This window comes from Phasianus colchicus, chromosome 26 (genome assembly GCF_987193195.1).
Source record: "Phasianus colchicus chromosome 26, bPhaCol1.hap1.1, whole genome shotgun sequence".
Classification (NCBI taxonomy): domain Eukaryota; kingdom Metazoa; phylum Chordata; class Aves; order Galliformes; family Phasianidae; genus Phasianus; species Phasianus colchicus.
Genome location: NC_143461.1, coordinates 4,352,030 through 4,367,284, shown reverse-complemented (window position 1 = coordinate 4,367,284; position 15,255 = coordinate 4,352,030). Strand labels below are relative to the sequence as shown.

General features: G+C 47.5%; 4 protein-coding genes and 1 long non-coding RNA gene across 8 annotated transcripts in view; all 5 read right to left on the bottom strand.

Moving 5' to 3' along the window:
• Positions 1-2,426, bottom strand: part of HOXB3 (homeobox B3) — a 60,976-nt gene extending 58,550 nt beyond the window's left edge. For 2 of the 3 annotated variants that reach the window (XM_090125244.1, XM_090125240.1), the window contains exon 1: positions 2,348-2,426. The gene's annotated coding sequence lies outside the window, so the exon portion shown is untranslated. The remainder of the gene's footprint in view (positions 1-2,347) is intronic. The other variant, XM_090125243.1, reaches the window with a different exon arrangement.
• The window catches only part of HOXB4 (homeobox B4), a 32,904-nt gene extending 30,404 nt beyond the window's left edge, over positions 1-2,500 (bottom strand). The window contains exon 1 of the mRNA XM_090125251.1: positions 2,348-2,500. Within this exon, the coding sequence (XP_089981377.1) occupies positions 2,348-2,500 (153 nt within the window). The remainder of the gene's footprint in view (positions 1-2,347) is intronic.
• A 2,542-nt stretch (positions 2,501-5,042) lies between these two features.
• Positions 5,043-9,223, bottom strand: HOXB7 (homeobox B7). Its single transcript, XM_031600791.2, has 2 exons — positions 8,471-9,223; positions 5,043-5,854 (listed from the first exon to the last, which is right to left on the bottom strand). Exons 1-2 carry the CDS (start codon positions 8,868-8,870, stop codon positions 5,601-5,603), a joined length of 654 nt encoding a protein of 217 aa, XP_031456651.1. The 5' UTR covers positions 8,871-9,223; the 3' UTR covers positions 5,043-5,600.
• A 22-nt stretch (positions 9,224-9,245) lies between these two features.
• LOC149914979 (uncharacterized) lies at positions 9,246-11,035 on the bottom strand. Its single transcript, XR_016460048.1, has 3 exons — positions 10,145-11,035; positions 9,833-9,956; positions 9,246-9,289 (listed from the first exon to the last, which is right to left on the bottom strand). It is a non-coding gene; the product is annotated as an uncharacterized LOC149914979 (long non-coding RNA).
• Positions 11,036-11,454: 419 nt separating this feature from the next.
• Positions 11,455-13,218, bottom strand: HOXB8 (homeobox B8). 2 transcript variants are annotated; one of them, XM_031600793.2, is made up of 2 exons: positions 12,779-13,218; positions 11,455-11,863 (listed from the first exon to the last, which is right to left on the bottom strand). In XM_031600793.2, exons 1-2 carry the CDS (start codon positions 13,197-13,199, stop codon positions 11,556-11,558), a joined length of 729 nt encoding a protein of 242 aa, XP_031456653.1. In that variant the 5' UTR covers positions 13,200-13,218; the 3' UTR covers positions 11,455-11,555. The 2 variants fall into 2 exon arrangements, with proteins under 2 accessions (XP_031456653.1, XP_089981381.1); XM_090125255.1 differs by having other exon boundaries at positions 11,455-11,860.
• Positions 13,219-15,255: the final 2,037 nt, after the last annotated feature.

Genomic DNA, 15,255 nt, shown 5'->3' with positions numbered 1-15,255 from the left:
AAGAACCCCCCCCCCTAAGCAGAACACCAGGCCTCGGGGATGCAAAACGCCATAGGGAACCCCGAGAAGCTCGGAGCCGGGTCTCGCATCGGGGCACAGAGGACGGGATCCAAGCTGTGTTCTCCCCCTACCCTTCCAATCCATCAGCCCCCTATTTCTTCACCCCCAGCCCCACCGGGCACTGCGGGAGCCCCCCGGGGAGCGCCGCCCGCAGCCGCCGACGGTAGATGGCAGCAGACGGCGGGGAATGGGCGAGCCCCGCAGAGCGGCGGCGGCACCGAGGGGACGGCACGGCGGGGAGCTGCCTCCCTTCTCCTCCACCGCGTTTTATTTCCATCGATGAAAGCTCAGGGAAACTGCCAAAGAAGGGAAAGGAAAGGATTTCCCTTCACCCCGGGGCACGCGTGGGCCGAGGGTTGAAACATGCTGCCGGCCCCGAGGTGAGAGATCCCACAAGTGGTTGCACGCGGAGGGTGTGAAAGGATGGGTGTAAAAGGGGTTTGGAGGAAGGTTAATAAATTGTTCGTATTATTATTATTATTACTATTTGCGTTGGGGAGATTGAAAAAGAAAAAGAAAACGAGTGCGGAGAGACCTGGACGTAAAGGAAAACAGGCAGTGAACCAGCGTTAGCTTCCCCCCCCCATACGTGATTTATGAAAAATGTAACAGGTTTGGGAATAAATGGCTGTTAAAGATTGTCTTTCTGTTTATTATTTCCACGGCTTGCGATCATTTACTCTCGTCCACACGATATTCCGGCACAGTCAAGTTAGCGGAGATAAATCGTCACGTCATAAAACGGTTTATGCTTAAGTAATGAATCTCATCTTAATCTCGTTGCACACACACTGCATCCTACAGCATCTTATTTAAAAAAAAAAACGCCTCGTAACAGTCGCAATTAGCGCTATATTCAACCAACCGAAAGCTGGAAAAAATGAAAATCACATTCAAAATGACGCGCATCTCCGGACAATTATTACCCTTAAGGCAACGTTAGGGAATCAGACAGCAAGGAGGGGGAACAGCGAGGGGATTTGCACAAAACCTGGCAGCAAGCTGTGGGAAAGGACCAACACAACGTGAGGCTGAAACTCTACCCGGTAATCCGGCATGGAAAGCCATAAAGACCCGTTAACACTGCAAAACGCAATTAAATACGAGGAGGTTTATTGCGCTACAACGTCAGCTTCATTTGGGAGTTTCACGAGGGGAGAAAAAAAAAAAAAAAGGAAAAGGAAAAAAAAAAACCACAACAACACGACACAACGAGAGCGCAGCGTTCTGGGTTGGCTTCGTTCTTATTATTTTTTCTCTTTCTTTTTTTTTTTTTTTTCCTCCATTTTTTTTTTTAAACTAATTTCCAGAACCGTATTTTCGAGGACTGCCGTGAAATGCCCTCTTTGAAGAAACCACCCACATCATAATGACCCTGGAGAGCAACACAAAACCCAACTGGCTTCCACACAAACTTCGCCAAATTACTGGGCTCGCCTGAAGACAGGCAAACTGGCACGAGATTCAGCGAGGGGGGATAAAATAAAACACGACAACTACCCACAAAGGGGCTGGTAATTTTTAAAAGGCAGTATCTAAAAGGCACATCACCGAGCTACTGCAAAATCCTTCATTCCAAGCCTACCATCGCCAGGTGACCTTACAGGCTTTATCCTTCCTTCTTATTCCATTTCTTTCCTTTTCTTTCTTTCTTTCTTACTCCATTTCTTTCTCTCCTTCTCTTTCTTTTGCTCTTTCCTCTTTCTTTTTTTTTTCCCTATCTCCCTTACCTTCTTTCTTTCCTTCCTTCCTTCCTTCTTTCCTTCCTTCCTTCATTTCTTTCTTTCTTCCTTCATTTCTTCCTTCATTTCTCTTTCTTTCTTTCTTTCTTTCTTTCTTTCTTTCTTTCTTTCTTTCTTTCTTTCTTTCTTTCTTTCTTTCTTTCTTTCTTTCTTTCTTTCTTTCTTTCTCATTCTCTCTCTCTTTCTCTCTCTCTTTCTTTCTCTCATTCTCTCATTCTCTCTTCCTTTTTCTATTCCCCTTCCTTTCCTTTCCCCTCCTATCTCCCCTATTTCTTCCTTATTCTCCTTTTCTCCCCTTTATTTCTTTTTTTCTCATCGTATCCTACAATTTTTCGGATTAATATTCACTAAAACACATTTCCACCAGCCATCATTTTCCTTTTTTCATCACTCCACCCTTTTCTGTCTATTTCCCCCCTTGGGTAGGGGAGGAGAGGGAGATGGGGAATGAAACAGAAAACAAGCAGCTTGACAAATGCATTTTCTCAAAGAAAATAATAATAATAATAATAATAAATTAAGAGAAACAGGTATTATTTCCTTACCTTTTGACGTCCATTTCTGTGGCATAAGCAAAATATATAGGGAGAGGGAGACAGCGTTTGCTTATCTGTTAGCTGACAAATATTGTCCCAACCTGATAGCCGTCGATTGCCTCTCTGACTTGTGAGAGCTTCTTGCATTTCTGTCATTTGCATAGAAAATGGAGTAACTTCCCTTTTTGAAAAATGAAAGCCGCCACTCCTTCCAGAATCTCCACTGTCCCTCCATTACTACTGAGATTCCAAATCGGCAGGCAAATTAACAGAGGAATTAAAAAAAAAAAAAAAAAAAAAAGAGGAAAAAAAAAAAAAAAAAAAGCCTCTTTTCCTATGTGTGTGTGAGGATGTGAGCGCCTATGTGTGTGTGTGGATGTGTGGATAGGCGTCCCCCCTCCCCTCTCCCTTGCTTTAAACCTATCGAGCCTATACACCAAAGTAAAAAAATGTAAAGAGGAGAGAGCCCTATAGAGGACACTGATCCGACCCAAGGTGCAGCGGACAGAAGAATGGTGCAATATAACCACATGGGAAATAATAAAAAGTTCATGTTCACGGTTAGCAGTCCACATGACCGGCTCTGGCCAATCCCAGAACCCAGCCACTCATAAAGTTCTATCACAAAGTTGTAAATTTTCATAAAACAACAAGGAATTTATTGCATTTCTTCATGACCGGTTTAACAGCAGTCTTTTTCTTAGCCGCCATCTTTTTTTTAAAACAAAAATAAAAGAATATGAAAAGGGGTTCGGGGATTTTTTGCCCCCCCCTTTGGTTCTATGGAGGGGGGTGTTGGAGAGAAATGATGGAATAATTCCTCGTGTAATAGGCTATGAACAATAATGACTCCCCCGAAATAAAGAGATTGGGCTTGGGGTTGGCTTTTAAACGAGCAAAGCCAGTAAAACAGTGGGGTTCGGGGGAGACTTTGGATGTCTCTTGATTTTTCAATGCAAGGGGGAACCTTTTTTTTTTTTGCTGCGAAGGGCAATTCTCAGATTTCGGGGGTAACAACAAGGGAAATAAAGGCGGACAACGATGTTCGTGCCTTGGGTAGAACCGGGTCGGAGGGGGGGGTGGGGGGGCTGTGCTATGGGGGTCTCCACGGCCGCTCACACCCCCAGGATCTGCTCATCACCCCCCCCCATAGAGCGGGGACTCCCATGGGGACACACGGGGTGCGCAGTTCGGGTTTCGGAGGCATCGCCATGGCACACAATTCGCCTTTTCCATGCGACCTTCCTCGATCCCTCCTCGATCCCTCCTCGATCCCCTCTGCTTGCGGCACAGCTCCGTGCCAGGGGGGGGGGGCGATGCAGCAGAACGAGGTGGGAGGGTGGGGGGGGGGGGGGGAGGTTGTGGGAGGGGGGGAAATTTCTAGAACCGCATGTTTTATTTATTTTTTTTAAAAAAAACCTCGCGAAAGGATCGCACCAAAGGATTCACCAAGAAAAAAAATAAAATAAAACGGAAGATTTCCCTTTGTTTTCCCTTCCTTCGAGCGGAATTTCCAGTGTTCATATGCCACCGTAAGTGGCACCTTTTACTAATGGGCTTGCCGTAATTAGCAGATGCAGCCTGAGCTGCAAATCGCTCTTATGGATGTGGGCGCGCAGCTCCTTGACGTGGCATCATCTCCCCCCCCCCTTTTTTTTTTTTTTCCTGGGACCTTCTGCTGGATGCCCCGCTCGCCTCCGTGGGGCCAACCGTGGCTGTGGGTGGCGAAAAGGAAAGGAGGGGAGGAAGGCTGAAAGCTGCCATTCCCCAACTAGAAGCTCTATGCGCTTCTCCGGCCGCATCCTGAGAGCGCATTTGGCGAGCAAGTTACGCTGAGCCTCCGCTGGAGGAATCCGCGTTGTGCAGCTCACTCTGTAATATATAAACGGGAGGGGGAGAGCGGCAGGGGCTGCGCAAGTGCTTAAATTTGCTCGCTTTTGTTTTGCATTGTTGATTCTCCCCCCCCTTCTTCACCCCCCCCCCCCCCCCCCGCCCGTTTAATTGCTTTAATTTCTTTTATGCGCGCTTTGATGCTAAACATTATTCGGTGCTAATGAAAGAGTTTCAATCCGCAGTAATTGAAGAGCGGAGGGAGAATCTTTAAAAAGAAAAAAAAAGAAAAGAAAATAGTAAAGCCCCGGCGAAATAGATCGGTTTTTTTTTATTATTATTTTATTTTATTCCTGTAAATTGGTTCAAGAAGAAGAGAATTACAACGAAAGGTGATTTGGGCCTCTCTGCATTCCTCCTTCGGCAGTGGCCACAGAGGAGGCGATCGCGAATTTCGGTGCTGCTCATCGCATTTCGGCCAAAGCTCTCCAAAAAAAAAAAAAATAAATAAAAGAGCTCAGATGTTGGAAGAGCTGCTGAGAGGAAAGAGGAGCGCAGGGTGGTGAAAAGTCGGGGCAGGTTTTAATAGAAAAGGGGTCTTTTAATAGAAACATTTGCTCGTATCTAATTAGAGATAGATTCCAAAGCCTTGAGTTGTGTTCTTAGCAAGGAAAGGCAACGGAACGCAACGCGGTTCGAGAAGGTTGGAGATTTCCTTTTTATTTCGAAGAATAATCAACACAGACGAGGGGAAAATAAAAAGCAACACGTCGCCATTAAATACTTTGCTACTTCGATATACAACAGTTTACGTAGCACAATATTAATTCCTCTTCTTTTGTTTTTTTCTTTCTTTTTTTTTTTTTTTTCCTAGGGTTTGAACAAGGAGGAAATCCGGGTAAAAATGTACACAGACAAAACAGCCTTGCAACGTGGAAAGAACCACAGAGGTTACAGAGGGAGAAGGCGTGATAATAATTCCTATTATGTACAGAACTCTACATATGCTAAGTATAATTTGCATTCAGATTTTCAGGTCACATCTTCTAAATTAAAGGTGCTAAACACGACCACGTTACTTCATACCAAAAAGTACACAGTGAAGTACAAACGGAGATTTACAAATTACTTGGACTATAGGAAGACTCACATAGAAAAAAATGTGTCTATTCTGAATCTAAAGCCACATTTAATAGGTAGATATTCATTCTATTGTACAAAAAAAAAAAAAAAAAAAGACTTCAATATAGGTAGTATTTTTTTTTTTTCAGTGTCAGGAAACACAACGCATCATTCCTAAGTTTTTAATTATTTATGCACTTAACGTTGATCTATTTTAGTATATAGTCTTTTCTGGGTGGTTTTTTCCCCTTTTTTATTTTTCCCCGTTCCCGTGAGCTTTCACGTTTCCCGGATCCACCTTTTGTCCTTTTCATTCCTCCTCGTCATCCTCCACGTCTGCCTTTTCCTGGCTGCTGGAACCGGAGCAGGCAGTTTTATTTTCTTTTTTCCACTTCATGCGCCTATTCTGGAACCAGATTTTGATCTGTCTCTCCGTGAGACACAAAGCATGGGCGATCTCAATGCGTCTCCTCCTCGTCAGGTAGCGGTTGTAGTGAAACTCCTTCTCCAGTTCCAGGGTCTGATACCTGGTGTAGGTTTGCCGGCCGCGTTTTCTGTCCGTGCCTGGGAAGGAAATACAGATTGGGATCTTTTAGATTCGGAGGTGTGTGTGTATGTGTGTGTCGGGGTATTTTTTGGTGCCCGTCCCCTTCAGCTCCACAAAACGAAGCGCACGACCTGAGCCTACCTTCCTCCTCATCCTCAATACCAACTCTCTGCTCTTTCCCCACCACACCTTCCCTATTCTCGGCCTCAAAACGTCGTCACTTTAATAATCGCCCTTCATCTCGGAGAGGCGAGTGGTGATTTTCCACGTGCAGCCCCGCTGTATCTCAAAGCCGAGCGGGATGAAGCTGCAAACTTCACCAAGTTTTCTGCTCTCCTATCGGGGCGCTCGGCTCCTGTTCGAATTTCTGCTTAAACACCACCAACTTCGGATGGAGGAGGGATAAATACACAAAAAGAACCCAACGAGAGAAGCACCCGCTACCTCCAGCCCCAACTATTTGTCCTCTCCTAAAGCTGTCATCGAGCTGCTTGCTTAGGAAGGTGTGTGATGGTCTTAATTATTGCAGGGAATGTTTTGAGCACAGCAGCGGCTTCTGGTTGACGTGGATGCTGCTACCCCCGGGTGTGCACAACATGGGAAGAGCTTCGACTCTACCGCAGCTTCTGAGCTGCTATTCCGCTGTTTGGAGAGGGTCTATAAGGGGCCCGACCCGTAATTCCACCGCCATTCTCCAACCCGACGTTTCCTGAGTCCGAGTGGGAATAATGGTACAATATAGCCCTTGTGATCCTTCTCTGTTTTCTGTGTAAATGCCATGTCTATCTATAGGAGAATGTATTCTTTCGTGGAGAAGTGGGGATGGCAGACAGCAGCCCTCGGCCTCTCCTCCACACATTCCACCGGACTCCACTTTCTCCCCCCCCTCCCCCCTTTTTTTTTCCCCCCTTTTTTCTTTTTAAAGGAAGAAAAGATCCAGTCATTAAAAGGACGGGGGGGGGGGGGGGGGGGGAAGCAAAATAGCCGTGCTAGCTGTAAAGTACGAATCTGCAGGTCGTGGAATGTGGGTTGTAAAATCTGCTGAGGGAGAGCCATAAACTGCTGCTGAATAGGGATGACAACTCTATCTCTGCTCGCTGATGAAATTCCACAACCGCGATCTCACAGTGGGCATCAGGCGCTGGAGGAGGAATTCCCGAACTCGAGTTTCTCTGGTTTTAGGCACAGCAGAACGCAGAGCATCCAGGTTTGGGAGTGCGAAGTCCCCCCGTTTGCCCTTCTTCCTCCTAACGCTGTTCCTCTCAGCGTCACATGCTGAAAGGGGTGGGTGGGTGGGTTGGGGGGGTTGTGCGGGGGTGGGGAGTGAAGGGCTTCTTAAATCTAAAGCCGGATAAAAGGGGGAGACGAAGTGTTTACGACCAGAAATATTTGGTCTTTGATAAATCAACTCTAAAAGTGAATGAATTATGGAGCAGGTAATGGAAAGGACTGACCACCAAATCAGTGCGAGGGTACCTCCTGCCTGTGAAGCCGCCCAGCATTGGCTGCCCCTCTGTTTTCCTTTCCCCTCGCTATGCAGGAGGTTGGCCCGCACTCTTCTCGCCCCCGAAGTTTACTAACACGACACTTTCCGAAGATTTGGCTGCTCTCATGGATGCTCTCAAGTTGCAATCTGGCACCGGGGCGGCCACAGACATGAGCTCATGCGTTCTCCTCGCTCCCGGGCAGAACAGCTCTTCTCAATTCCGTGCCAGGGTCACCCGGGTATAAACACATCCACGGGTGTCCGAAGCACAGGGAAATACCCCGGCTGGGGCCCGGAGCGAAGGGAATCCCGGCCCAAGGAGCTCCTTTCCCTCGTCCCATGCGCTTCAGTGCGATGGGAACGGGATATTTAGGAAATGTTACTTGACACTGAGACGGAACACGGCTGGGGATGAAGGCAGAGCAGCGTCTGGGCACGGGGTGCCCCTCGCCCACCCCCACGAGCGGAGCCCTGCGTGGGGTTCCTCGCTTTGGGATTCTGTTTGGGGTTATTTGGAAGGTCACCCCGCAGTCCCTGGATGCGTCCCTACAGCCGGATCCCGACCGGAATGTCAGCGTTTTTAATGTAAGCAGGGCTTTTAATTGAGCCAAGGATGATGCGTTGCTCTTTTCAGATGGCAACACGCTAGGTTTAATCGCGGTGTCTGGGACGCGGTGGCGAGGGGCTGGCAATGGAAAGGTCTGCAGCCTGAGAGAAAACAAAACGAGCTTGCGAGCACCTCCCATCAATAGTTTATTTCGGAATCTATATCTACATCTACACAGGGGTAGCGCGATCTTCATCCTGTAAATATAGGAGAAGAAGGGGATGGCCATTATTCCTGCAGCTCTGTCTGTCCCCTCTAAGACAAACTGCCTTTTGCACGGCACACACACAACCCCAGCACCACTAATAAATATTTAAAGCTAAAAGGATGGCTTTATGGCGGGGGTTTCTCTCTCTCTCTCTCTCTCTCTCTCTCCCTTTTGAAGCCGGAGATTCGTTTTCGGTGAAACGTCATGAAAGGAGTTGGGGACAATTCCCCCCCTCCCCTCCCCCTCCGCCACCCCCCGCGCACGCCATAAAATAATTTACACTCCCCCCACCCCCCCTCCGGGCTCCTTTCTTTAAGGAGGATTGCGCTTACCTGTGCTCCTCATCCAGGGGTAGATACGGAAGTTACTGTCGCTTTGCAAATCTGAATCCCTCTGGTCCGTTTTGTTGCAGTTCTGCTTGGAAGCATCTCCCGGACACATCATGGAGAGGTTTTGCTCAAAGGGGGAACAGTGCATGTTGAAGGAGCCGGGCTCCAGGCCGTACCCCGAGGAGTACATGCCGGGGGGTTGGGGATGCACGGCGCTGCCGCTGGAGTACAGCCCGGGCATGGAGGAGGCGAAGGGAGGCGTGGAGCCGGCCCCATAACCCGTTCGTTGGGTATTGGAGGCGAAAGCGCAAGAAGTTTGCTCGGGAAAGACTCCGGATGAAAAAACCGAACTTGCGGCTTGATATTTAGAAAATAAAGCATTCGCATAATACAATGAACTCATAATTTGGCCGGGTGATTTGTAGGTCGGGACGTTTTAGTGTCGGTTTTACGAGGTACCGTGATATATTACGGAATTAGAGTCCAGATTTACACCAAAAAGGAGCCCTTTTTCCTCCCGGCCCATGTGACGCGCGGGCACGTGGCTCCAGCGGCGCCAATCGCCGCCCGCTCCCTCCTCGGGGGCAAAAAATTGTAGTGCTGCTGGATTTATAAAATATGATAAATAATTGATGCGATATAAAACCCTCCAAGATCTATGCTGGAAGGGGGTGAAATTGTGCTGGAGTCGATAAGCAACCTGTAATCAGTTTTCAGCTGAGACCGAGGGAGAAAGAGAAAGGCGAAAGGGAAGGGGAAAGAAGGGGGGGGGGGGGGGGGGGGGGAGGGTTGGTGCTCGGCGCTGCTCCTCTCGGTCTCTCTCTGGTGGAGGAAAAGGAGCGGAGCTCTATTTATCCCCTTATTGATCCCGTCGAAAATTCCCTCCTTCGCTCCGTTTCCCGGCTCCGAAGCACTTTTTTCACAAGGCAGTTCACGATTTCCCCCCCCCCCCACTTCAACCTCCCCCCCCTTTGACCCTCTCCCCCTCTGCGACCACCCCCCAAAAGACAAATGTCTGATTGATACCTAATAGTTCCAGGCTCCTTTCCCCCCCCCTTCCCCCCCATTCAGTTCTATATCTCATTTATTCCAACGCCACGGGCTTTGAGTTCAGTATTGAGCTGGCATTTGCTTTTCTTGTTGCGAAAAATAAAAGGCTGTAGAGATCCCTTGTTTAGCGCGTCAGCGCTTCTGCGGGACTCAATTACAACGATAGGAAAGCGTTACCAGCTGGCTGATTTGCTTTCTGCTGGAGAAGCAAAGAGACCTTCCAGATCAGCTTCAATTTCCCCCCCCCCCTCCCCCTTTTTTTTTTTTTGGCTGGGGGGGAGCGGGGTGGGGGATAAGAAAGGAATAAAGTCTTACTGGCAGGAACAGCAGCTCAGACAATGGTGGATGTGCCGTTAGGATTTGCACCGGTTCTCCTTCCCCAAGGTTAAGTTGCAAGGGGATGTGTTTGCATCCCCACGCCCCATCCGCGCTCCTTTTGCTATGGCAGGAGAGCGAGAAAGCTCAGCTGCATCACTTCCACGCACAGAACAGTGAGGGGGGAAAGGAAAGAGAGCAGAGCCGGGCTCCGTAATGCGGAGAAAGCTTTGGGAAAGAGAGAGAGAGAGAGAGAAGGCAGAGAGAGACGGAAAGAAAGAAAGGAAGAGGGGCAATGAAAACACACGTTACCTTCGGGATGGCTTTCCGCACATCTCCCAACCTGTCACCACGCATGAATAGTTAGAAACAACAACAAGAGCAGAAGCCATCGCTGTGCCCCCCCCCTCCCCTCCCCTTTCTAAACCCCCCTCCCCAGTCCCTTCCCCGGCCCAGCAGCGGCCCAGCATCTCTCAAGCATTGCTGGCTTTGATGGCCGGGGTTTGCAGCTCCCACACAATTGACTTTTATTTCCTTTCTATCAAAGTGGTCCTGGAGGAAATGGAGCAGGGTAAAAGAATGATGTCACGGAATTCTCGCTTGTAAACTTTATTGTAACTTTCTTCCGCCGCTTCCAGGTTTAGACAATAGAACAAAGTGATGAAAGAACAACAAAATATATCATTAGTTCCCCCAATAAAGTAATTCACGTATACAGTATACATTCTTTTTCACAGTTAACCTAAGGATCACTTTACAACTTGCTTCACTGTGCGCATGCTAACTAAAGGAGAGAAAAAACGCTTTTTTTTTTTTTATGGTCTTTTTTCTTTTTTTTTTCTTCTTATTTTTCACCTTTTTTTAATTTGTTTGTTTTTGTTTTCTTTTGAAGAGACATTGAAAAAAAATCGTAAACAAACAAACAAACAAACAGAAAAGGGAAAAAATCCCGTAGCGAACAAAAGGACGAAGGGAAGGAAAGTAAAGAGAGAGAGAAAGAGATAACTATAGCATAAATAGGCAGTTTCATGTTGTTGGGATGTTTGTCTCAATAGCTACCTCCAGTACATACAGATAAAGCACAAAGGAGAACAAAAAAAAAACCAAACCAACAAAACAAACCACACAAAAGAAAGTGGAGAAAGATAATAACAATTAAAAATCAAACATTAAAAAAAAAAAAAAAAAAGTGCACGAATGTAATTTCACAGAACTCCTATAGCGTTGAAAGCTATGTTAACCAACCCACCCCCCCACCCCCCCACCCCCAACAAGGAAAGAAGAAAGAGACAGAAAGACAGAGAGGGAGAGAGAGAGAGATTTCACAGTCATGTTTTACATAAGCTATTGCGTTACACTACCACTAGTTAATAACTGGCAAAAGGCAGGGCAGAGCTCCACGGCGCTTTTGCATAACTGTTCATTGTATCAAAGGAGAATCAGGAAAGTGGTGCTTACAGCTATATTGTTTTACAGCAATAAAAGGGTCGGGTTTGTTTTTTTTTTTCTTTTTTCTTTTTTCTTTTTTTTTTTTTCCCTTTTTTTTTTTTTTTTTCCCTTTCTTTCTCTTTTCTATGCACTGTTGGTTTCACCCCCCCCACCCCCCAACCTCCCCCCCCTTCCCCCCCCAACACCCCTCCCTTACATTAACTACCATTAACGTGGGGCTCGGGGGCTCTTCCACCCCAGCAGCGCTTCTCCTTTCAGTCCTCAAAACTCCTTTTTATTTCTTGTCCGCCTTCTGTGCTTCCCCTTCCTCGTCCACCTCCTGGGCTCTTTCCATTTTCTGTTTTTCCAGTTCTTCCTGCTCGCATTTGCTGCTGGGAAACTTGTCTTTGTTGTTTTCCTTTTTCCATTTCATCCTCCTGTTCTGGAACCAGATTTTGACCTGCCTTTCTGTCAATCCCAGGGCATGAGAGACCTCGATCCTCCGTTTGCGGGTCAGGTAGGGATTAAATAGAAATTCCTTCTCCAGTTCCAGCGTCTGGTAGCGGCTGTAGGTTTGCCTCCCCCTCCTCCGTCCAGCGGCTGCTGGGGAATTGCAAAGGTTGGGTGGAAAGGGGAAGAAGAGGAGGTTGAAAGATACATAAACCAGGCTCGGGAATGGGCGCACACACACACACACACACACACACACATAGAGGAGATGGAGAGAGGGAGGGAAGGGGGGGGGGGGGAGTTTGGGGGGGAGAAAGGGCTCGCAGAAGCGAGGCAGGAAGCAAAGAGCGAGAGGAAAGGCTGTTGTATGATATTATAAAGGGAAGATGGTTCTAAAGGAACAGGGTGATGGTGGTGGGAGGGGGGGGGTCGGGGGGGGTCGGGGAGGGGGGGGGGAAGGGTGACGGCGAGCCCCGTTCCGAGCAGCCCAGCAAAACCTTTCCACTCGCGCACTCCTTATTACCCGAACAACAACAACAACAACAGCTCCGGCTCCGGGGGATGCGGGGATACACACACAAAAAAGAACCGCAGCTCGGGGAGAGCCAACAGCATCTCCGAAATCCCGAATCAAACGAGAAACAGAACAAAACAAAACAAAACAGAAAAAAAAAAATGAAGGGGGGGTTGGGGGGGTGTTTCTTAAGGCTATAAAAGTGCCATAAACTTTAAGGACGCTTCCTTCCACTGAAAGCCCGGCTACGTTCAGCCCCCAGAAGAAAAGGGCTCCTTCAGGGTAATTAAACTATAAAGCAATTTACAAGTGCAAAAGTTTACCCCCATAAAGCACTAAAATACAGTCATTGGGGAAGAAAAGGGGAGCGGGAGAAAGGGAGAAAGAAAGAAAGAAAATGAGAGAGAGAAAGGAAGGGGGGGCAGAAAGAAAGAGGGGCAGAAAGAAAGGGAAAAGGGGCAGAAAGAAAGGAAGAGGGGCAGAAAGAAAGGAAGGAGGGCTACTTTTATGGGCTCAGGAAATGCCTCTTCGCTGTCCTTCCCATCTCGCCTCACCTTGCGGTCGCATCCAGGGGAAAAGCTGGGTCGGAGAAGGGCTTTGCTCCGAGCTCTCCGCCTCCTCTCCAAGGCCGCTGGCAGCAAGCTTGCAGTCCGTGTACTGCACCAAGTCCGACTCCTGGGCGCTGAAGAGGCTCTGCCTTTGCAAAGGGTCGTAGCCATAGAAGTTGCTGGGGTCCCCATGGCACGCCACGGCGCAGGGATTCTGTTGGTAAGGGGAGCTGGAGAGTGAGGATGCTCCGTGGTAGAACTCCTGGATTTGGGTCGGATGCTGGAAGGTTCCCCCCGTGCTGGGTCCGTACACCACCGTGGGTCTGCCCCCAAGATCCTGAGCGAACCCGCAGTCATAATAATTGGGTCGCAACGAGTCCCCGGTTTTGTATTTGGAGAAGAGTGAGTTGACAAAATAAGAGCTCATCTTAATTTAAATAATAATCTTTCGTACGGAGGAGGAAGAAGGGGAGGAAAGAAAGAAAGGGGGAGAGAGAAAAAAAAAAAAAAAAAAAAAAAAAAAGCCAACCGAAGCAAAGCACGGGAATCTATTAGCAAAAAAAGAAAGCGCTAAGATGCTAAGCTACGACAGTTTGTGATTTCCAGGAATATAAAAGGAGGATATAATCAAAACTCTAAGCCTGCATGGTACTGAATTCTTTCCTCCCCCCCCACCCCTAAAAAAAAAAAAAAAAAAAAAAAAAAAAAAAAAAAATCGCCACTTAAAGAGTTCTCGCTTTACATTTCCAAGAAGAGATGCCAGTTCATAAACAGTTTTCAGTGATTTACTTCAGCGCAAATGAGTTGTTTCATATTTTGCAGTGTCTTTTCATGATCATTTGCATCTATTACCAAAACCTCATCCTATTGGCTTCTCCTTACTCCACACGGACTCTGCACTGCATGATTGTGAAAGGAAGAGTGTGAGAGAATAAAGAAGGAAAAGCAAGCGAGGGGGAGCGAGAGAGAGAGAGAGAGAGGGAGCGGGAGGGAGACGGAGAGGAGGTGGGGTGAATATACGGATTAAATATGTTTAACTACCTACATTAATGAGATATCGCTCGCCTCACAACAAATCACGCACCTCGACCACCCCAAAGATTGATTTTTGGGGAGTGTTGGAAAATGAAAGGGAAGCGCTCCCAGTCGTTAATTTGGAAATTTTAACGAGGCAGTTTTAGCCTTTTTAAATGTCAGGGTCGCTTTGGAAAACTGTAAAAGAACACGATTTAATTGCTAGCAGTTTTAAAAGGTCCTATAAATGTAATTGGTATTTTAATACAAGTTATCAAATCATACAGCTTCTTACCCTAAACATATTTTAAAACAAACGAGGTAGTCATATTTAACATTTTAATGATCAATTTCCTTATTATTGATAAAGGTTTAACTATCGCATGAAGGGAATTGCATTTGTAATAGCCCCAAAAAAGGCTGTAAACTGTTTAACAAACTATAAAACGCCATAAAGCCGGGGATGTTGTTGTTGTTTATACCGCACTACATAAAAGCCGTTAGGATTTTACGAGTTCTTTCCTCTACTGCTATAAAACAGAGGTTTCGATTGGACTCGTCCGCATTACGGCGAGATGCGGAGGTGTCAATATTGAATTAAAATGATGATGGTTTTTCGTATATAACATTGACTTTTGGTGCTTTTCTCTCAGTGTCGTCCCCCCCCCTCCCCTTTTTCCCCCCACCTCCTGCTCTCCTCAAGCCGAGGACTCCTCAAAGATGTGCTGGGGGATGATTGCGAACTCCGAGTATTGTTTCTCTTATCACCTCCGGAGCAGAACCTCTATGCTGGCTCATTGCTGGCCGCTTCCTCACTTCGTCCCCCACCTCAACAACTTCTTTTTGTTGTTGTTTTTGTCGTTGGGACTTAGCAGGAAAGATTGGGGAGAAGAGCTTGTGGAGGGTTGTGGGGGGGGGTGTTGTGTGGGATGGCAGAGGGGAAACGAGAGCGAGCCCGGCTGTTTTATGGGTGTAACAACGGAGCAAACTCACCCCCATAAGATGCCAACGCTGCGATTTCCCACCATCGAAAACACACAGGGGGTAGATATGGAAATCCATTTCTCGCACTCAGCAAATATGTATTACGGAGACGAATTCCAGCTAATAACGGCCCCGACCCCTCCCAACCCAACGCTGTCCCCCCTCTCAATGCCCGCTCCGCTTTCCGACCCTTTCACCTCCATCACAACTCCAAGACGCTTCCAAACACTTCGTTTCCACTCCCCACCCCCCCCAACCCCCCCATCCTGAGATCCCCGCTTTGCTCTGCAGCCCCCCGAACGGTTTTGGGTGAAGCAAAGTAGGGAAAAACCCTTTTCCTTTCAGCTTGCCTACAGCGGTGGGGAGGTTTTCAACCTTAAACGACGTGAAAAAAAAAAGCGAGAAGAGGAGAAAAGTTGGGTTTGGTCACTTCGTTTGGGTGGTGGTAAAAATGCCTGCATTCGAATTGGCGGTGGGAGCGGGTG

Coding starts and splice junctions, on each gene's coding strand:
- HOXB7 (XM_031600791.2), bottom strand. CDS start 8,870: ATGAGTTCATTGTATTATGCGAATGCTTTATTTTCTAAATATCAAGCC. Junction 5,855..8,470: donor CCCCTGGATGAGGAGCACAG/GTAAGCGCAATC, acceptor TTTCCTTCCCAG/GCACGGACAGAAAACGCGGC.
- HOXB8 (XM_031600793.2), bottom strand. CDS start 13,199: ATGAGCTCTTATTTTGTCAACTCACTCTTCTCCAAATACAAAACCGGG. Junction 11,864..12,778: donor CCCCTGGATGCGACCGCAAG/GTGAGGCGAGAT, acceptor GCAATTCCCCAG/CAGCCGCTGGACGGAGGAGG.